The sequence below is a fragment of the Lycorma delicatula genome, chromosome 1 (assembly GCF_047948215.1).
Source record: "Lycorma delicatula isolate Av1 chromosome 1, ASM4794821v1, whole genome shotgun sequence".
NCBI classification, from domain to species: domain Eukaryota; kingdom Metazoa; phylum Arthropoda; class Insecta; order Hemiptera; family Fulgoridae; genus Lycorma; species Lycorma delicatula.
In genome coordinates, this window is record NC_134455.1 from 163,210,063 (window position 1) to 163,233,244 (window position 23,182).

Genomic DNA, 23,182 nt, shown 5'->3' on the forward strand with positions numbered 1-23,182 from the left:
ACTGAATTAATAAACAATACGTGTATTTATTAATACGCAATTTGTAAAGGAATGTAAAATCTTCTCTCTCAATTATGTACTTTGTTGTATTACACACTTGTGAATAAAAGAATTGCACTTGCGATTAGAATCTCTTAAAGATCTGAGAAAATTTGGTTCAGTTACTAAATTTCCACACAAATTGAGCGTCCTAAAGTTCGGATGAAAGTGCTACACAGGCAATTCAACCTCAATTTAAAACAAAGCGTTTGTCGTTAAATGTGACTACTGTCTAATTGTCGATGAAATTTAGAAATTCTCCATATATAATATGGTGTTTAAGTATTTAAAATAGGTATATTATATATATATATATAATATATATATGTATGTGTGTGATAAATTAAAATATAACTTAATTGATGATAATGTAATATAGTAAAAGTAATTCATTTTTTTAAAGCGAAAATCATTAATCCTTGAGTAAGCGATTAGGTGTATTATAAAAATTTTATATTTAAAAAAATAAACAAAATTTCTGCTATTTAATTAGTCTATATTTTATAAAATTCATTTGTTCTGTATGTAGTATGTTTTTAGTGGGTGTGCCTTCTTGTTTTTAACTACTCATTTAAGATGAATAAGTATCAGCTGATTTTGTTTTCTGAGGGTATTATGTTGTACTGGATATTATTTTAGGTTATACGTTAGTTTCAGTTAATTTATTGTAAGTGATGTAAATTTTTAAAAGATTTCATAGTTTATCGGATAAAGTATTATTACCATGGATATTACTGACAGCCCGTCAACATCTGGTGTTAGTAGTGAACTAGAAGAGATAATAAAGTTAATGTGGGGAACTCATGTGAAAGAAGATGTGTTTCAAAGGTGGACGCAAGGTATCTATAATATCTAACGAACGAAATAATGAACGTGTGATTTTTCTGTTTTTCGTCTATTAAAATTTGCTTGTATAGTTTTACTATGTCGTAGTAGGTAATGTATTGGAAATCTTAGATTGTTGCTTATTACAGCCACTTTATTTAATTATGACCATGCTGATTTAAATAGGAAATGAAATTTTTTTAGATTTTTTAGTTGTTGACCAGAGCTTTAGTTACTTTTAACTATGTTAAATATGACTCATAATGAAGGTAAGTTCATTTATACTCTATACACTGTGCAGTACTCGTATCAGTATTAATAATCTATTTTACTTATTTAGTGGTAGATTAATCCAAATAAACAACAAATTCATGTTCCATTATTTTAATAATTGTACCTTCTGGTTTCTGAAAGACACTTATCAATAAGTCCTAACTCTTTTGGAAAATTAATTACATAAAAAAGTGTCACTTCCATTGAGTTAGTTGTAGAAAAACCTTTTTAATCTTTTGTTGTTTGTAAATATGAAAATCATTTTGAAGTTCTTGGATACAGTTTTATATGAAGGACCATATCAAGTTTACTGATGCTTCAACTTCTTTACCCAAAATGTTAATTAATAAAGGAAACTTAGATTCACAAATAATGAGAATGGTTATCTTTGTTCTTTTTATCTCTATGTTCTGATGATTAAAATTTCCAATTTTTACCAATTTTTAGATTTTGTAATATGACATGATAATGATGTTTCACTAGTGTGTAACTGATTTTTGCTACATAAAGTAACATTTTACTACTTAATAGATGAACTAGCTACATTTATAATATGATAGTAAATTATACAAAATATAAGCGTAAAAATTTTCAAGTATAGTAATCTATCTATTTAATGATATATAAAGAATCTATTTATTTAATTTATCTTTACAAAAAAAAAAATAATGTGTTAAATAACACCAGTAGAGTTAATGGATAGAATAGTAACCTACATCCATTACAGCCTCTAAAACTCTTGAGATGTCTCGGAAAGTAATATCTTAAGTCAAATTGAATGGTGAAGTGAGAATAAAATGCCATTTCATGAATCCTCATTTAATAAACTAGTTTCCATTGATAACCAAAGTTAACATTGATTGTAGTTTCCTTAAATACTTTTGGCATTTAATATAAAGGGAAAAAATTGTATTACAAGTGTAGTATGAGAGATTGGCATTACAAAAATTTGCACCTACAACAAGTAGTTTGACCATGAATTTTAGCAACTCCTAACTGCTTCTACTAAGCAAGGTAATGATTTATTCAAAGTAGTAAGTTATACAGGCATTCCAGAAAGAAGTGAACAAATTTCTTGAACTGAAGAATATAGAGATGCAGCAAACAAAAAAGTTAAGTAAAACATCTTCACATCTTTATTTATCTTGTTTATTTTTAAATAAAATGTTATATCTTGTTAATTATAGTGGTTATGATACTGTAAATTGTTTAATACTCATAATAGTGTGTAGAGTAGGCAATAAACTCATAAATTGAATGAATATTGGATCTGGATCATGTGACATCATTGGCACTCAACAACTTTAATTAAATGGCATCCTTAATATAACTGATTATTTCTATTTATATTTATGGTAATCTGATTAGTGAAATGCTAATTAAATGACTGGTTTAATATATACATTAATTATAATATTTGACTAATATTTAATCAAAAGTTAAATAAAATTACAGTAGTCTATGCATGTGAATAAAGGCTAAGTGAATAAAGGAAGTGACTTCCTGGGGATTACAAAGTAGATTTAATATTTTATTTTTTTTGAAAGAAGTATGTAGCTTGTAATATTATTAGATTTAGATTCATTTTTATAAGGAACATAAAATTGAGGGAGATATATATATATATATATATAATGTTTATATAATCGTAACACACATACATATATATTTTTTTTTTTTAAGGAACAAAATTTTATGAGGAACACAACACCAATTTGGAACTTTGTTTCAAATAAACCTTTATAATAAAAAATTAAATGTACGACGCATATTCATAAAGTAAGGGCCGTCAGCTAAATATTAGCGGGTCTGAACACAGTTTCACGGATGCAGGGCCATCTATCGGCTATTTTCGAAGCCACTGTAGTTGTTTTGATATCGTAGTCGTTTGCCTGCTGGTAAATGCAGATCGCAATGCCCACGAAAATTGTTTTTCCCGCCAGTTTTGAAGTGCGCGCTGTGATTCGATTTTTGTGTGCAAAAGGATCTTCAGCTGCTGAAGTTCATCGGGAGTTGTGCCCAATTTATGGACCTACAGTAATGAATGAAGGAAAGGTTAGACAGTGATGTCGAGACTTTAAAAATGGCCGCACAAATTTGTATGACGAAGAACGGAGTGGCAGGCCCAGTATTGAGACCGACGAAATCGTTGAACAAGTGAACCGAAAACTGTGATGTGATCGGCGATTGACGATTAGTGCTTTGGCTGATGAGTTTCCGCATGTTGGACATACCTCTATCTACACGACTGTCACAGAAAAGCTCGGATATCAAAAATTGTGTGCAAGGTGGGTACGGAAAATGCTCACCGGCCAACACAAAGAGCAAAGAAGTGGACGAGCGTTTTTGGATTGCTATCGACGAGATGGAGATGATTTGTTTTCCTACATTGTTACGGGCGACGAGACGTGGATATCCTATACCAACGTAGAATCGAAACAAGTCAATGCAGTGGCCCCATTGAAATTCCCCAAAACCGAAAAAGTTTAAGCCATCTCCGTACTTAGTCGAAAAATGTTGGCTATCGTTTTTTGGGACGAAAAAGGCGTCATTTTGGTTGATTTTATGGAACGTGGATCAACAATTACAGCTGATGTGTACTGCGAAACGCTCACCAAAACTGTGACGTTCGATCCAAAAAGTACGACGCGGGAAACTGTCGTTCGGCGTAATGCTTCTTCATGACAACGCGGGTCCTCACACCACTGCTGTAACCAAGAAGATTCAATATTTTCGTTGGAAACTTTTTGACCACCCTCCATAGTCCCAACCTTGCACCTAGCGACTACTTCCTTCTCTTGCATTTGAAAAAGTGGCTTGGTGGGGACAACGATTTAAAAACAATAAGGAACTCAAAGACTGCCATTGTCAAGTGGTTCATTTCCCAGGCAGCGAACTTCTATGCAGAGGGGTTAAAGGAACTGGTGCAGCACTAGAAAAAGTGCTTAGAACTGAATGGTGATTATGTGGAAAAGTTAAGTAGATATGTAATAAACTAAAACGTTTCTCTCGAGTTAATTTTTTTAATGACCAAACGACCCTTTATGAAAATATACCTTGTATCTTTAATATAGCATTGTAATAAAATAAATTTAAGTACATTCTGTTTCCAAGGAATAAGCATTTTTTAGTGTACATTATAAAAGTTAATTTCTAATATTCTGAGTTATATGAAAACTCCTTATTATTTATTTTTGTTTTGAATAATGCATTCGTATTAAATCATAAAAGCTGAAATATTAGATAGAACATATAGCTCTTTAATCTTTAAAGGCTGTTTCCTAAATTTTCTATTCGTAGTTAATTAACTACTAATAGAAAATTTAACAAAAATTTTTTAGAAAATTTATGTTAATTAACAAGAAGACATGAAAGCATTCTGTTGGAATCTGTGTTAATTCTTATAAAGATCTATTCTGTTGCGTTTTGATCCTATTCTCCAATATAAATAATTGCAGCCACTAAAAATGATTAGAGTTTACAATTATAAGTTCTTAAAAAAATTAGTATTTAATTGATTGTAAAATGAACAATGAGTACTGTATATTTCTTATTGATAAAGGAATACAAAGAAAGAAAGATTCTTTTGTAAGAAACTTGGATTTCCGGAATATCTAATTTGCACCTCTGATCTCATTTAAGAATTTTATTCATGAATAATGTTGGTTGCAGTTGGCTTTATTAAAAGAAAATTTGTCAAATATTAGTATTTTCTAATCTAAACTAATAAATCATAAAAAAGAACGTAGGATTGATTATGCGTAAACCTTTGTAGTGTAATTTGTGGCTTAGCAGAAATTAAGTAGCAGTTTAAGTAGAACTAGATAGTATTGTTAGGAAAATGGAAATTTGCATCAAGTCATATAAATGATTTCAAATGCTTATTTCTGTGGTATTGAGAGGGATTATGTGTGTAGCTAAATGAGCTGTAAAAAATCTGTATTTTGCCACAGCATTGGTCATCATTGTTACCCACTCTACTGATGGTATGGTAATAGTAGTAGAATGTTTAGAGAAAAGTAGAGTAGGAGAGAAAAATGTAGAATTGTGAGATCATAATTATGTTATTAGGCTTATTATAATGCTGTGCATTTATATTAAGTATATTAAGAGATATTATGAAAGTTGCTTCCTCTTTGTTATATACTACAGAATTTTATATTTATTCTGTGATAAAAATATGTTTGGCTTTGATATTATTGTCAAAAGCATTACTGTGCATACATAGTTTTGTTTTGTTGTATATACTTAGCCCTCATATGCTGTCTGTGGAAGACTTATGATTTACTCTGTAAGGGTTTCTTTTCTGTTAATTCACTACCTAAAGATTTTACTACAATGTATATTTACTCCTATATATTGAATTTTTATGTGGCTATTAACTAGGTTATGCATGTGGTTAATACATAAGGTAGGTTTAGATCATGTTAATGTAATGTAGTAAGGTTAGATAATGTAATGTAATATGAACATAACCTATAATATTCATATAATTTGAACGTAACACTCACATCATTCACTAACTTTATCTAACATTAAATATACAGCTTGTTAATAGCAAAAGTGATATTTAAACTAAATACAAAATGATAATAAATTAAATAGTAATATTTAAAATGGTATCGCACGGTGGCAAGAGAGTCTGTTTTCGTAGTTGCATCAAGATACCTGGACGATTCATTTGGCATCAAGATACCTGGGTGATTCATTTCTCAGGTGGAGCCATGAATTGGTAGGAGGCACATTAGGTTGAGTTTCGAATTCATGTAGTTTCTTACCGGCCATGGGAGTTTCAATGATTATCTATGCTGAATGCGTAGGCATGCTTTGGTGTTGTGCATTTATTGCAAGGTGGTGACTTTCCTGCACATACGATATTCAAGTATTGCAGGTGAGATTTCGCTAGGTCCAATGTAGAGCGACTTATTAGTAGGCTGACGGCCGACAATTGTGTGGAGGCTATGCTCTTCAGTGAACATAACTGGGGGCTGATAAGCAATATGGTGGGTAGGATAATGTGCTGTAAAGCTTTGAAGGAAGTGGCGAATATGTAGTGTGGTATACCTGTTATATTTTTGGTGTATATATTATGTGTGTTGGCATATGTGAGGAGTGTTGCTCATGGATAAGGGTACATATGATATTAGAGTAGGGCTGCCAGACAGACAGTCCTGTTCAGGAGTGGTGGTGTCTCACTCCGATGAGTGAACGGGGACTCCTGGGATCCTTAGGTGAGGAGATTAAAACCATAGACCTGATTCAGGTACCTCTTTGGGGACTCTGAATTAAAGGTGAGGTAATTAACATGAAGACCAAGTCTAAGCTTCTTCATAACCAGGCCTGGAATGGCTGTACAGGGATTTTGAGGCAAATGGTACCCCCAAGGTTGAGTTATACAGGAACATGGATCTGACCTGGGGGGAAGGGTTTAAAAAAAAAAGGAATAACAAATAGAAGGAGTGGGGATTGTGTCATATCAGCTGTACCACCTGCTTCTATGCCATGGTGTTCATGTTTACTCCAGTATTCATTAATTAATTGGTAAATATGGTGATTTTCACATTTCAAAGATGTTCATATTAATCTTTACTTAATATCCATTTTATTAATATCCATTTTATTGTGAACAAAATAAACTAATAAAAATTTCTTCCAATATGGAAGTCAGTAGTACATATTTACATAAATTGTAAAGAAAACTTTTGAGCCGATTTTCAATTTCATCAGGAGAAAAAACATTGAATTTATTGTTAATTTGACTTTTAAGTGGATTGTAAAACAGCTACACTTTTATTTTTTAGTTCCTGAAAAGTATTTTAAAAAGTAGACTTATTGCAAAGGATTACTACATTTCTTGGAGGAAGAATTCTTATACTGAGGATCTGAGGATGTTCCACTTCAAAATTGTAAATTCAGGATGATAATGTAGAACCTAATTCAGTGAAACTCTCTTAATATGTTATTTAATAGATTTTATTTATTTTTTATTATTTAAGTAGTATTATTTTTTATTTAATAAACTCCCTTAAACATTTTTGAAGGTTTGATCGAATGATTAGGATGTGTAAACGTGACCTATCCAATCACCAAACCTTACACCCCTGGACTTGCTCCTTTGGGTATGTTTGAAGCCAGGATATATCAGAATGGAAAGCCAGCAACATGGGAAGAGCTGGAAAGAATACATGTGAATGTGGCTTTCAGTGATTTAAGAAAACTGGAATTTATACAGGGTTATTTACAGGATTATTAAATGATTTTTGTGGGATAAACTGAGACAAATGAAAGCCTTACAAAAAGTCTCTTACGTAAAATTGCAAATGCATTTAGCAATTTATTCCTCTTAGATTAACAAATATATCTCTTATTTATTAGATGGGGTTTTGTTAGATTTTTATATTGGTGGTCCAGGGCAAATGCAAGTGTGTTTTTCTTGAGTTTTTATTAGAAATTAAAAACTGTTTCAAAAATATTTCTTGAGAATTAATGTTGGAGTTGATCAGAACTTTAAGTTGGCAAACACACTTTGACAGAGGGTATTTGAGATAAACAGGTTGGTTGTCCATTTTATTGGTAGATAACTTGTTAATTTTATTTATATTTTTATTTTTTCGTGTGTGCTATTTTATTTCAGTTTATTATGAATGAGAAAGCTCTTTACATCACTATCATACTGATTGTTTTGTGTGATGGTTACATGTCGTACATGTTTGTTTTTATTATTTAATTTTTTACTTTAATTTACTGAGCTCCACTACCCTCATTTGTAATGTTATTATTCTGTATAAGATTCATTTATTCTATTATTTTTTATGTTAACTACTATTAGGAAACAAAAAAAAAACTTTAAAAGCCATTTACAGAAATTTTATTTAAAGTTTGAGACAGCTATTTTGATAGTTAAACAATCAGCAGAGATTGAGGAGATTATAATTTTAAGAAAATAAAGTTATAAATGAAATAGTAAGTGAAAAAAGGCACATAAACAGTTCTTTAACAAAGAAAAGTTAAAAAAATTAATAAACAGGAATTAGTTGGGAAACTTATCATTAATAATGTTACATTTATTATTGGTTAATTTATTCAATAATATTATGTATTGTTATATTTTCATCAGTGATTATAATAATAAATTTATTTACTTTTTTATTATGTTTGTGAATTACATTTAAATTACTGGTTCTTATAAAAAGATATAAAAACTGCCAGGTCTATTAAATTTCATTTAATTAAATCTACTCGCATAATAGTACTTTTAAAACAGCATAAGGTGAGTATTTTTAATAATGATTTTAGAATGAGTAAAAATTACAAAAAGCTGTTAACATTTTAGATAATTGCTGTAGAAATTGTCAAGTTAGTGTAAAAATATCTGAATCATTGGAACCTAAGACTGAAATTGCCCGTCATTATTAATAAGTTAAGATTCCTATCTAATTTCTGTTTATTGCATACATTAAAAAAATACTTTTTCTGTGACTGGATTTCGGAAATATTGGATTATGTCTTCCGTATTTATAATAAGCCAGATTTCTTTTACTCTTGTTTTTCAATCTTTCTTTTAATTTGTCCTATATATCCTAAATTGCAGTTAAAAAGAAACCATTTAACTTGCCTGTATCTCTAACAAAATTTTTTTCTTTCTGATGTACTTCATTTACTGTAATACAATTAACATCCAGTCTTCCACATAAATCATCGCATTAAAAGTTGCAATCTTATTTCATAGGTGGCATAGAATGAAAATAATTTTTTATATAAAAATCAGTGCGAATACTTTTTTGCAAATATCAAAAGAAATTTTATTGTTGTTTTGAATTAGCTTTAATTAATAGGTTTTATGTTTTTAATGATTTGGCTTAGTTTTTTCACAAAATTTTAGTATGGTAAGAAGTATCAAAAATATCATCCTTGTATCTCAGCCCGACTTATAGGAAATTTGAAATTCTCTTTTACCTTTAATTTGTAGGGTTGCCTACAAAAAGATAAGAATGGAACTTATAAGGGGTTACCCATTGCTGTTTCATAAATTTTTAATTAAATTTATCAGAAGATTCTGTAGATTATTATTTAATAAAAATGTTCGCAATTATAATAAAACCATTTTTCACAGGCCGATGGATTTTATTATTTAATGCAAGAATAGTTCTATTGTTTATTTGATAGAAGTGGATATTTTATGTTTTTTAAATTTATTTTCTTTTTGTAGAGAAGAATTTTCCATTCATAAATGTAAGAATTTTAATTTACTAAATATCAGTCTACATGATTAATATTTACTGTCGCCAATTATTGGTATTATACTGATTTTTGCTTCCTGAAATCTTTTTTTAAATTTCTGAAGAACTCATAATACAGTATTTATTGAATGGAATGTTTAATGATGGGATAGTAAATATTTGATGATAACTTAATCTTATTAGTCAGTAGAATTTATCATCTTACTCTATACTCAAAAATTTCACATAGTAACTTACATTTCCAATTAGAACATACATTCCCTAGCTACAAAATTAATGGTAGTGGTTTTATCCATATTTAGGTTTAGAATTTACCTAAAACGTTATTTTGTGAATAATTAATTTTAGATTGAATTTATTGATATGATTATATCAAATACACATGAAAATTCATTAGTTGCTATAAAACTGTGCTGTAGTTAATACGAGTATAATCATTCCACATCATCAGTTGAGGTTAATGGCTCCCTAGTTCTGTTACTTTTGCCTCGATAATAATTAATAATTTGCATAAGATACTTTGCAAGTGAATTTTGTTAGTCTTCAGTTTCAATTTGGCGTAATACATAATTCCTGCCCTACATAACTTTGTACAGTAAGTGTTCTTACATTTGACATGTTCTGTGTTGTGATGAAGTGAAAAATAAATGAGAAATTTGCTGAGTAACTTACATTCTGGTTTCTGGAAGCACCTCTGTCACTTCTTTATCATGGTTAGGATCAAGCACACAATGGAATGCAGGTTATGTACCTTGTTGGTGTTAATTACAAGTTTTATTGGAGTGAATATTAATGTATAGAATATATAGAAGTGTTCCTCAAGATTTGGTTATTATTTTCCTCAAGCTGTTATTGTTTAATACTATAAAGAAATTAATACACTATGCAAAACTTGACTTCTGTGTTCTCAGTTTACAGATCTAACTCTGCTTACTTAGAATGCACTGCTTACTCAGATTTAACATTGCTTACAGGATTGTTATCGATTTAAACAAAAGGTAAAGGTGGATTTCATTGCTGTCAATGACTGGACCACTAAAGATGGACTAAATATAAATGATAATAAGAATCAGATCAATTAAGATTAATGATTTATGTGGTTCTGACTAATGGTCAGTTTGATTGGCTAAACTACTGTGGGATTGAATATAGACAAATGGTTAAGGACTAGGAACTGACAGCTCTTGACAGTTCTGTAGTACTCGTGCTGAGTACCAGGTCAGTACTTGATTTAAAGTGTTCAGGATGTTCTTCTAGTCAATTTAATAGCTCTGAAATTGTTGGAAATCCTGTTTATGTTGTCTTCTTTAGCTGACTGTGAAAAGCTCTTCAGAACTAAATATTTGCATTCACCACATCAGAAAATAATGATAAAAAAAATCTTTAAACCCTTTAAGTCTGCTTGTGTTCTGATTGGGACAGGACTTTAAAGAAAACTTATTGCAAAGCTCTTCGAAGGTGTTTTCCCAATGTTCAGTCACAAAACCAGTTTCCTTCTTGAATAAGTGTGCTATTTATCTCGGTAATAGATTTTGGAATGCATTTTTTTTTTGTAAAGAAAATCCCCTTTCTTATGGTGAAGTAAATTTCATTATATGTAATGATGTGGGCAGCAATATCTAAAATGCATTTGATAGGTCCATATGTTTTTGAAGGAAGTTTTAACAGCATTTCAATCCTTAATGTGCTTGAAAGTTATTTTATTCCTCATCTTTGATTGATTAGTATGAAAGTAACTGCCATTTTACAGCAAGGTGGAGTTCCAACTCATTATGCTCATTTGGTAAGGGATTTTTTAAGCGAACATTTTGAAAAATGATGGATTGGTAGGGTCTCTGAAATACAGTGGATGCCTAGGAATCCAGACTTAAAAACTTTCTAGACAACTCCTTTTGGGTCGTAAAGAAAAAACCTGCTACTAAGGAATGTTAACCAGCTGAAAACTGCTGTCAGGTCTGTTTTTACAATTTTTATAATTATTTCAATAGAACTGTACAGACAATGAAAGAGCACAAACAGGTTGTAACTTAAAGTAAGTTTTATGTGTAAAAACATTAAATAAGCTAATGACAAACAATTTATGTATATTTCTTCATATGGAAAGTAACTTTGTGGCTACGATGTACAATGATTGATTACTTGAACTTTATTGCATTTTGCTAACAAACATGCAATTTAATGCTTCTACAGATTCCCCTTTTCTAAAAAAAAGTTTTTTGTTTTCCAATAGGTTAGACTATATAAGTCAACTGCCAGCCTGTGTACGGTACTGACATATTATTTTCATTCAGACTAGACACTAATCTATTGAAATTTCCCCTCCACCCTTTTAGATATTTTTGAAAAATAAGGAAGCAAACTTACAGGTCTGTAATTTTCTATTATCATTTTACTTATGTTTTCATAAAGGCTTAGTTTTGTCTATTTTTAATTATTCTGGAACTACTGTTATCTCAATTGAAACATTGTTAATTAAGCTTAATGATCCTACTATTTGTTCTCTGTTGTAATTTAGGATAACATGTTATTTTATCAATAACAAGATTTTACAAATTGTAATTATCGAATCTTTCTATCATGGCGGTTCTAATACCATTTAAAATAATACTGTTCAACACAGAAATGTTTTTTCCTGCTTGAATGTATCAATTTTATATTCCAATTAGGTTATAAAAAACTAATTTAACCTTTAAAATGGTAGATTAGCTCTTATTTTCAAGATCAAACAGTAAATGTATTTATAGGAATTTTTGTTTAAAAACTGCGAAATTTCATTGTTTGCGTCTGGCTAACCTGTTTGAAAACATTATTGTTGTTATTTGAGATTAGTGCTTGTCTGACTGCATTGGAAGGTTGGTGAGTGTTAGTGATGCTTTCTTTGTTTTCTTATATTGTGTCAAGAAATTGTGAAAATGCTTCACAAATGCATTCATTAATAGTGCTAATAACCTTTGCTACATATGTGGTGAAGTGACATTTTCTGCTTAGAAGCAACCTATAACACTAGTAAAAACAGCCTACTTTACTTACTTTGGAGTCAAAGTAAGGGATCAGGACAAGTTATGAGTGCTCACTTTTGTTGCAATGTACATTCAGTGAATCTTTGTAATTGATTAACTGGAAAGAAACATTCAATGAGCATGGGATTTCAAAGGAAAAAAAGTGGACTATAGAAATCTGAACCTTCCATCAGCTATTCATCCCTTCTCACAAGTTAATGATCTTACAGTACCTATGCCTCCACAAGAACATGAATTGCTGCTAGATGATGACTAAGACAGATCAAGTGACACGGTGAGTACTACATTACAATATCCTCAAAATGATTCGAGTTAGCCACAGAGACTTAACACAGGATGAGTTAAGCAATCTGATTCGAGATTTAAGCCTACCTAAAGACAAAGTTCTTAGGAGCTTAGGATTTAGGCTTAAGCAATGGAATCTTTTATCACCTGATTTTAAAGTTAGTTTTTACAAAGATCAACAAAAGCGTTTGATGCCATAATTTAAAAAAAAAAAAACAATGTTGTTGCATGCTGTGATGTGAATGGTTTGATGAAAGCTTTGAATGTAGGGTATAAACCTGAAGAATGGAAGCTATTCATAGGTGCATCAAAATTGAGTTTTAAAGTTGTTTTGCTTTGTAATGGCAACTCTCTACTCTCCATTCCTTTGGGCCTTGCTGTGGATATGAAGGAAACATAGGACATTTTGGATTCTATCAAGTATGAAGAACATAAATGCCATGTCTAGGGATTTGAAAGGTGTAGCTTTACTTCTGGGCATGCAGCTGGGGTACACAAAATATTGCTGTTTTTTATGTGAATGGAACAGCCATGCTAGGAAGTCTCTTTACAAAGTAAAAGTGTGACCACACAGGAGACTATGCTCTGGGAAGAAAAAAATATTATAAACAATCCTCTCATTGACAGTAGTAAAATCATATGCCTCCTTTACATATCAAGTTAGGTTTGATGAAGAGTTTAGTAAAGGTAATGGATAAAGATGGTGAGGGGTTTAAATATCTTAAAGGAAAATTTCGTCAACTAAATGATGCCAAAGTCAAAGAAGGTATCTTTGTTGGCTTTCAAATCAGTTGATGAAAGATGAAAACTTTAAAAATGCACTTAACATCAGTGAGAAAGCAGCTTGGGAGGCTTTTGAAAAGGTAGTTAAGGGGTTTTTAGGCAACAAAGTAGCTGAAAACCATGTTGAAAATATAAAGGAGGTTCTGGAAAAATACCATAAGTTAGGATGCAATATGTCTTTAAAAATTCATTTCCTCCACTCACATTTGGATTTTTTCCCTAACAGCTGTGGAAAGGTAAGCGACAAACATCATGAAAGATTTCAAGACATTGATCCCATGGAGTGGAGGTATCAGGGCAAATGGTATGTGTCTATTCCTACAGGTTATTGCTGGACATTAGCAAGGAATGTTCCAGATCAAGAGCACAAGCGGCAAGTTAAAAGGAAGCATTTGGAAACATAAAAACAGTAATGATAAAGATTTTTAATAACAGTATTAACTTCTTAATAATTAATTTTCTTTTCTTTAACAATGTAAAATGGTTCGAAGCCTACCTAAAAACAAAGCCGAGCTCTTACAATCTAGGCTTAAGCAATGGAATCTTTTGTCACCTTTTATCATCAATCTTTTTGATGATAAAGTTAGTTTTTACAGATTGACAAAAGATTTTTACATTTTATAAAGTTTTTTATGTAAATTCAATTTTTACATTGTTGTTTCCTGTAATGAAGATCATTACTTATATACTGAAAACAGTATATGAATAAAATAGGAGCTAAAAACGGGTTTTGTAAGTTATATTCTTTTTTCTTACCCAATAAACAATCCAAATCACCCATTTCAGTTAGAAAACAAAATACTTTTTTTTTTGTTGCCTAGTATAATTATTGAAATTATCTCTTAAGATAATTTGAATCAATGTATGTCATTTTCTTGTTTTGCTTAATTTTAATTGTTGCTGCTGGAAAATACTTATTAAATTAGTTGCTAATTTTCTTATTTTCACTTGATAAATTTTCATTTAAGTTTTCGCATCTAAATTTATTTTTCTAGATCTATTTTTCCTCGTGTATTACTTTCCCTACTGAGGTAAGGTTTGCTAATACTTTAAAACATTTTGAGATTTTAGCTTTTCAGCTCTGTTCTTTATTTTCATACTTTTAATTTTCTTAAATTTCTTTTATGTTTGCTTATTCTGAGCAGTTCTTGGTTCTTTTTCGTAGCAAAATTTTCCTAACCTGTTCTCTTAAGTTCGCTTAGTTTTTGGATATCCATTCATATTTTGATGGATATCTACTTGTAATTTTCATAGAAGGAAAGTTGCATTGTGATATATACTTATGTTTTAAATTAGGCCCATTTTTTGTTGGCATATCCAACCAATCTGCTTTTTAAATAGAGCAGGTAATTAAAATATTTTATTATTTAATACCAATTAAATATAATTACGTCTTCCAAACTGTAACAATGAAAAGAAAAACTTCAGTGTTTTGCTGAACATAAGGTTTAGAAACATTTTGGTATCCGCTAAGACTGATAGTTTTTATGATGTTACGAAAGTCCTGTGTTTCTTTTGAATAATTTTTGAAAATTAAGAGTTATTTTAAGAATTAAACAGTTTAGTTTAAAAGAGTCGTTTTTTATTTCCAAAGTGAAATTCGGCTTGTTGATTTGTCAAATCGTCATCGTTGTTTTGGGGACTGAATACGCTTTCTTTATTAAATACATTATACAAATTTAAACGACTGTTATAGCGTTTCTCCTACTGAATAATTAAATAAGTAGTCAAATTTAAATTATATTTAAAATCTGTTATTAACAATAATGAATTATATTATACGTTCTTAATAAGTTTGACAGCTACAATTAGAGCATAAGAAACAATTGCATGGAAGGTTTAGCTAAAACATTATACCACTTATTAGAAATGAATCATGTGAAATATTTTATATTAAAAACAATGTACTTAATATTTAACGTAGGAAAATTTTTATGACAAAATAGCAGTCTGTATTATTGGTTGTGAAAAGATCCATTGGAGTTACAGATTTCTACGTTTTACCGGTCATGCGGTACAAGAAGTTACAACAGTTGCATAATTTTTGGACACGTTTTGATGTCAAAGAGAGCAGAATATTGAACGTTTACGATTATCTTGTATTTTTTTTTATTCGGTTTTGATTTCTAAGCACAACGAACGAATGCAGGGGGTAAATAGTGATTGTGTTTCGACATCGCTTTCAAGATCGCGCTAAAATAAAAATTGTAATACTTTTTTAATCTTTAAATTTTTATAATTTAAAGCCGGCACGAAATTAAAGACAATTATCAAAAATTTGCTAACCGTTAATTTGTCGCCGACTTCAAAACATAGAAAGTTTAATAATGGAAATGTATTATTTGTTACATTTTCTGTGTTTTTAAAATATCATATTTTAAGTTTATTTTAACTTTTTTAGTATAATATGGATGTGTCATTCCCAACAAAAATATGGGTTGGGCAACAAAATGTAAAAAAAAATTACATTAAAATTTCTTTTTGAATGTGTATAACTCTAAAAATATTGCTTGTGAACTTTTATTTCTATTTTTTCTCCAGCTTTTAGAAAATAATAGTTCCTAATAGTTTACCCATCGTTCGGCATTCGTGGCTTATATTTTTTCCTGGCGATAATTACCTCCTTTGTTTGTTATTGACATGTAAAAAACGTTTGCGAGAAACGCCAAGGCATGATGACACCGTTGGTTGTTACTTTGTCGTATAGGCCCTTGACGTTGCTGCCGGTTATTGGTAACGTCTTTGAAAAGGTTCTGTACCTGCATATGAGTGAGAGACTGATCTCAGAAAGCTTATTGATGGAAAATCAGTACGGGTTTCGTCTCGGAAAGGGTACCAAGGACGCCATACTCCGCGTGATGAGTCTGGTAAGAGCTAGCGAGAAGGAATATGTTCGGGAAATTTTCCTGGACATCTCCGGTGTGTTTAATAACATACGGTGGCTTTCTGTCGTTAATCAATTACAAAAGAGACAGTGAACTGCGAGTAATGTAGAGTTACTGCAGACATCGGGATGTGCTGCTCCGCGTGGGCGGACATGAGGTAGGCAAGACGCAGTCCAAGAGTTGTCCTCGGGGCAGCGTGTTGGGTCCATTGTTATCGGTGGTGGAGTTTGATTTCCTCCTGCGGCTGAGATTGCCCGGCGGCTGCCTCATCGTGGCTTATGCCGACGATGGATTCCTGCTGGTCGAAGGAAGCTCGTGGAGGGTGGTTGGTTGAGTTCCGAGCACCCAGGCATGCAGGATACTTGAATTGTGGGGTCATCAACATAAGATGACGTTCAGCCTGGAGAAGACCACAGTGATCTTCTTAAAGGCCGTTTTGCAGTGAGGCCTCAGGTTCGTGTTTCAATGTCAGGCCTTCGTATTAAATATGTTCAAGTTCAAAAGTACCTCGGGGTGTTTCTTGACGAGAGATTACAGCTCAAGAAGCACCTTAATTACGTCGCGGAGAAGACTTGTCGTGCCTTCTTCAAAATTCGACGCGTGGTCAATCCTGTTTGGGGTTTTAATTTTAAGACTATGAGTATCCTGTGTAAAGGTGTGTGCGAGGCAATTATGCTATATGCGGCGCCTGTTTGGGCAGATAGGCTAAAATTTAAAAGCTATCGGGATAATATTATTAAGAGCTCAACGCCTTATATTGTTAACGGTAACGGGAAGTTACCGTATTATTTCACGGGAGGCAATCTTGATGATTGCAGGCGTGAAACCTATCGATTTAATTGCATCAGAAAAGCAGCAGCGTTATGTTGCTAAGAAGTCATGTGAATAGACTTCAGAAAAAAATCGCGAGATAGAACGGCATGGCAGTACTTTATGGTAGGCCAGATGGGATGAGGCAGAGGGTGTACGTTATACGCATGACCTCATCCCAGACGGTGTTGGTTTGCGGGGCGCCCCTTGGGTTCACCCTAACAAGTATGTAACGCAATTTCTTTTTGGTCATGGCGCCTTCCGAGACAGACTCCACGATTGTCCTGGTGGATTCAGGTGTGGTGATCAAAACTGCCACATGGAGGGTGTCTTCCCGTACGGTGTCAGGATGTAACTTTATAAAAATAAGAAAGTTGATGCAAAAAAATTGTTTAAATAGACGACTAGGACTGAAATAGAGCTGGATAAATAAAGTTTCTGTGAAAGTAAAAAAAAAGTGAAAAAAAAATCAAGTATACTTCCATACTTGATTTTTTTTTACATTATGTTTTTCAATTAATTTTGCAGAATTTTTGAGTAAAAATACATTGAATGTAGGAATAACTTTAAGGTGTATCATTACAGCAAAAAATCCATGGAATTCATGTACCAAGGAATGTTAAGACAAACAAATTTCAATGTAGTTAATGTAGTCTGTAATTTTTTATTTAAAAATGTTTTGCCCAAGTTACCTAAAAGAAAATTTACAACAGGATCTGTAGCAAACTTTCTATGCAAAACAAAAAAAGAATCTGAAAACTTTAATGGATTAGGCGTGAGATTAAAAAACGATTACAGATCAAATTTATGACCTTGTCCTTTTATTGAAGTCTGTAAAAAAAATTTACGAAGTGTAAAAGAAAAGCCAGGTAACAATTTTGATGAAAAGATTATTTTAAACTTTTTATAAGTAAAAATTAAGAAAAAAGTAATTATTATTATATTATTTATAAGTAATTATTTAAAAAAAGATCGAGATAAATTTAAGTAAATAAGTATGTAACAATTAATATACTTGTAATGATTGTTTTAATTACTGCAGTAGCTGATTAATTCTGTAATGTAAATGTCTTGCTTATGATTGTTACAACTCTCTTTGTTTATCACATTTTTGTACTCGTTATCTTAGTCATCTTGCTACAGATTTTGATTTTTTAAAAAAATCAATTCTAATATTTTTCAATGATATTCTTTTACATAAAATACATTATTCAAATTCTGTTTAAGTTAAGCAGTTTAAGTCCTGGATAATATGCCATTTTAAAAGATAATCATAGTTGGTTGATTAGTTGATGACATTGCAGAGTTTTTAAAAAAATCACTTCATCAAATTAAAGATGATTCATTTTTTAAGATTGTGAACATAAATTTTTTTCAAACTAAAGCTGTATCACTCAAACATTGCCATTTTGCAAACCTATTATTAAAATATTTGTAATATAAACTATACTAAGCAGTAAACTATGTACATTTTGTGTTTTCTCTTACTTGACGAATAAATTTTGTTAGGTAGAGGTTTACATGATACCCCTTCCATGAATTACTTAAATGGAAAATGGTGTAGCTATTTTCCATACTTAAAAACAGTTACTTTAAAATTGAATTTTGTTTTGTAAAACTGCTTACTGTGAAAAATGTTCCGGTGATGCTACAATTTTTTTAAAGGCCTTGCCAATCACCAAAGAAATGAACGAACAAAAATCTAGTGTGACAGTATAAATTACCTGTGTGTTTTGACTCATGAAACACCACTGCAAACAATAAGAAATACCTGCACTATAAATGTTTTCCCATTGGAACGTTTAAAATTAAGAATTACTGGCTGGGGGAAGTCTTATCAGTGTAATAAATAGTTTATGCTGCAATAAAACATTTCATTCTTATTTTAAGAATTACTAAAACAAACCAACAGTATACACGTATGTGCATCATTTAATTCTGATGTGCTATCAATTTAATAGATAGTGGGGAGAAATTCTCTTTAAAATGATACCAGGCATGTACTTAAAATAAACTCCTAAACAGGATACTTTTTGTATAGCTTCACAACTGGTACCTTACAAATTTAGTTGCAAATTTGTAGTTATTCAGATAAGTCTACATCTTAACTAGAGGGTTTCATTTTTCGATATAATTTTTTAAAAGTTTTTTCAAAATTCTAACAGTTCAAACCATTTTCTTTCAGTTCACATTTGGCTTAGGGTTTTTAGTTGAAATGGGATGTTGGAAAACGTTTGTTAACTGTTTGGAAACTGTCAACTTCTTTTTACTGCAGTCTATGTTGCCGGCCTCCATGGTGTGAGTAGTAGTGTCTTGGCCTTTCATCTGGAGGTCCTGGGTTCAAATCCTAGTCAGGCATGGCATTTTCACATGCTAAAAAATTGCCGTTTCATCTCTTCCTCTGAAGCAATACCTAATCATGATCCCTGAGCCTAAAAAAGAAAAAATATATATACCGCAGTCTATGTTGCTATTTAAAATACAAAAAGAAAATCCTGTTTTGTTTGAACAATTAACAACTAACTTAATGCAACAAAGAAAAAATAATTTAATGATGTATTATACCATATGTGTACTAATAATAATTCTATAAACAATTTTAATTTAATTTTTTGTTGTAAAAAAGTGTATTTTATACTTTATATTTTTTTGGTATTTTAAACTTTATGTAAATATAGTTTTAATATTTTAAATATTGAGTTTAAAATGTATAATTCATTTAAATTGTATGTATGAAATTGATGATAACTTTAATAACAGTTTTATTTTATAATATTAATTCAAATTTTGAAGAATAAAAGGAGCTATTTTAACAAGTGCGATCAACTACATTCAAAATGTAGTAAAATGATACCAAACTACTGGATTGTGTCACAAAACTTATTATTTGCTTGTTTATTGTAATTCCTACATTACTTCATTTTATAATATACATGTAGCTCCTGCTCTGCTTGTAACAAAACAAGAATTAATGAACATATTCGTATAATTTCCTTTTTAACATATTTTTATTGATTTTGATTTCCTGTTTTGGCTCCTTTGTACTGTTGTCCAAGACAATAACAATCAAACGTAATAGAATAAAATAGTTTTATGTTTACATTTGAATACAACCTATAACATTAAAAATGTATAATAAAAAGTGAGTATGGGCCTTCCAGTATTGAATCTATTAGGGAAGAATAGAAACAGTGATTTAATTGTTTATTTAAACATTATTTCAGTTTAAAATTAATTATTAAATTACATTTATAATACTTTTGATCCAGTTATCATTGCCAAATTTTAAGTTGTTCATTGATTTAAAAATATTTTTTATTGTTAAAATACATTCTGATGGAAAAGTAATTGCTATAAAAGTGTTCAAGAGCATATAAAAAAGAATTATTTCACTAATCAATTTCGTAGCTGCATTCTTGAATTGTTCAACAAGTAATTGTTTCAGAATTGGGCATTTTACCTAGAACTTAAGGTTTAATTAATTTAAGCTGACGTTTCTTTTTTTTTAGTGATCACATGTTTGGGTTTGTTAGAGAGTTATTTTATTGTTTGTTGATATTTATCTCTCGGTTCATCACATAGATCATTCAAATAAAATTATTTGATATTCTATGTGGTGGTATTTTTTTACAGAATTCTTTGTTAATGATGAAACAGTGACCTTTCCTTTGTTTGCTTTTATAAAAGTGGCATTCTGTGTGTCTCATTGTGCTGTTAGATGGTTTTGTGATTTTTAAGGTGTGGTTTTGTTCTTTGAAGTGTTAATAGTTTTTATGACATTCTTTGTGTCACATCATAATTGTATGTCTTAGTGATGCTGTTAGAAAAAGAGATTGTACTTTTATGAGGGGTAAGCAAGAGACTGGTTGCATTTTACCTTCATCTACAGAATTGAAGTAAGTATTCAGTTGTCTCTCTTTCTCCACCTCCATCCCCTCTTCTGCCTGTATTTCTATTTTATAACTTGTTTCTGCATGAGCACTTTTATTTGTTTGAATGTTTAAATAGACTTGCGTAGTAAAATCTGATTAACTCTAGCACATGAGTATATGACAGCTCTGGGTATGACAGTGGAGTTAGACAGTCGGTGAGGTCGTACTGTTGTAGAATGGATTTATGGTTTTTCAGTCTGTAGATTGTGTTTTATTCTAGTTTCACCTTAAACCTGAAGAAATCATTAGTGAGAAATATTAGTTTCTTGTAATTTTGTAATTAATAATAAAACTTTATTGTTTCAGGTTTCAATTTTAGTGCAGATGAACCAACTGCCTTAATACAGTGGGAAGGTGGACCATGTGCGGTATTAGCTCCCGTTCAAGCATTTATTATTAAGACATTAATTACAGAAACTTGGTCTTCAAACTGCAGCAACTGGCGGGAGGTAATAATTTTGATTGATGTTAAAAATGGTTAATATTAGGGTGTATTCACCCTAATTCATGATGAAAAATCCCTACAGTAAATGTAAAATGAGTTCCTAACTGACCATGCAAATTTTGCAAACTTGTATTTGCAAAAGTGGTAATTCATAAATAGTGATAAAGATTAGAATAGCTCCTATTAAAACTTCCATTATTTCTTTTGGGGTCTCTTATAATGTGGAAAATTTATTAAATGATTTCATTGTTTAGTGGAGACATATCTGGATGATCACATTTTGAAATTTGTAATCATTATTCGTATACAGTTCACTTCACATTCACACTTTTCCCCTACGTATTAATCAGCTGATTACATCAGTTAATTATTTATATTTATTTAAAATTTAATGTAAATTTTAGCTTTTATACGTTTTACTTTATAGCTTTATACCTAGGTTGTCTGAAAAGTTTTGAGTTTAACATAGAAAGACATATTTTTTCTGTCAACTATAATTTTATTTTTCAACAAAGTCTCCTTCTAAGTCAATACACTTTTTGCACCTCTTTAATGCTTCCAAATAGTAGCTGACTTCTTTCTCCTCACTAGGCGTTTATGTATGCAATAACCTCGTCATCCGATGAAAATCACTTTCCTCCAAGTGAAACTTTAAGGTTAGGAAACAAGAAAAAGTTACTTGGGACCAGATCTGGTGAATATGGTGAGTGGTCAACCAATTCAAAGTACAATTCGTGAATTTTAGCCATGGCAACCATCAACGTGTGAGCAGGCGCATTGTCTTGATGGAAAAGCACTTTCTTCTTCTTCTTCTTCAAATGTGGTCATCTTTTTGCAATTTCTGCCATCAGCTTGCAAAGTAATGATGCATAATACTGTCCTGTTATTGTTTTAAAAGTTTCTTTTTGAAGATGATCGATAAACAAAATTCTGTTACTATCCCAAAGAACAGTTGCCATCACCTTCCCAGCCGATGGAAACATCTTTGCCTTTTTCAGAGCAGATTCACCCTTTGCAGTCCACTGTTTTGACTGTTGTTTCATCTCAGGAGTGTAGTGGTGGAGCCATGTTTCATCTACAGTTATGAATCTACGCAAAAAATCTGACTCGTTTTGCTTAAACTGTTCCAGCAGTATTGCTTCATTTCAGCCTTGGAAATGTTCATTCAATTGCATTTTTGGTACAAAGTAAGCAAACGTGGTATCCAACACATGAGTTCGATGCAGTTGCAGTGAGGCAATATCAGTTAGCGTGTGGTAACAATGAGTGAAGAGTACGTCACGAGTATTCCAGTGTGGGTAGTGAGTAAATGCAGGAAGTTGTTCAGTGAGTTTTTGGTAAACAGTAGTGAAAGTGACAATATTCTACTCATTCGTAAAGTGTATTTCTATTGTAAACAGTAAAAGTAACAGTATTTGTAGAAAGTTAACAAGATAACAATAGAACAGTCTAAAATTCATATAATTATTAGTTTCTATTAGTCATTTTAATGTTTTTGGTAAATTGGACTGTATTTTGGTTTTTATAATTTAACTGTCATTAAACAAATCTTCTTGCCCATTCTATTTTACTATTGTTTAATATGCATTATCCTTGTTATTTATTTTTATATGTCTTTAAGGTAATAAATGGTATTTATAAGACA

At 31.0% G+C, this 23,182-nt stretch overlaps 1 protein-coding gene across 1 annotated transcript in view; it reads left to right on the forward strand.

The window, feature by feature from the left end:
* The first annotated feature begins 620 nt into the window (after positions 1–620).
* Positions 621–23,182, forward strand: part of LOC142325106 (ubiquitin carboxyl-terminal hydrolase MINDY-3 homolog) — an 86,857-nt gene continuing 64,295 nt past the window's right edge. The window contains exons 1-2 of the mRNA XM_075366454.1: positions 621–878; positions 21,399–21,541. Coding sequence (XP_075222569.1) covers positions 764–878; positions 21,399–21,541 — 258 coding nt within the window. The 5' untranslated portion in view covers positions 621–763. The remainder of the gene's footprint in view (positions 879–21,398; positions 21,542–23,182) is intronic.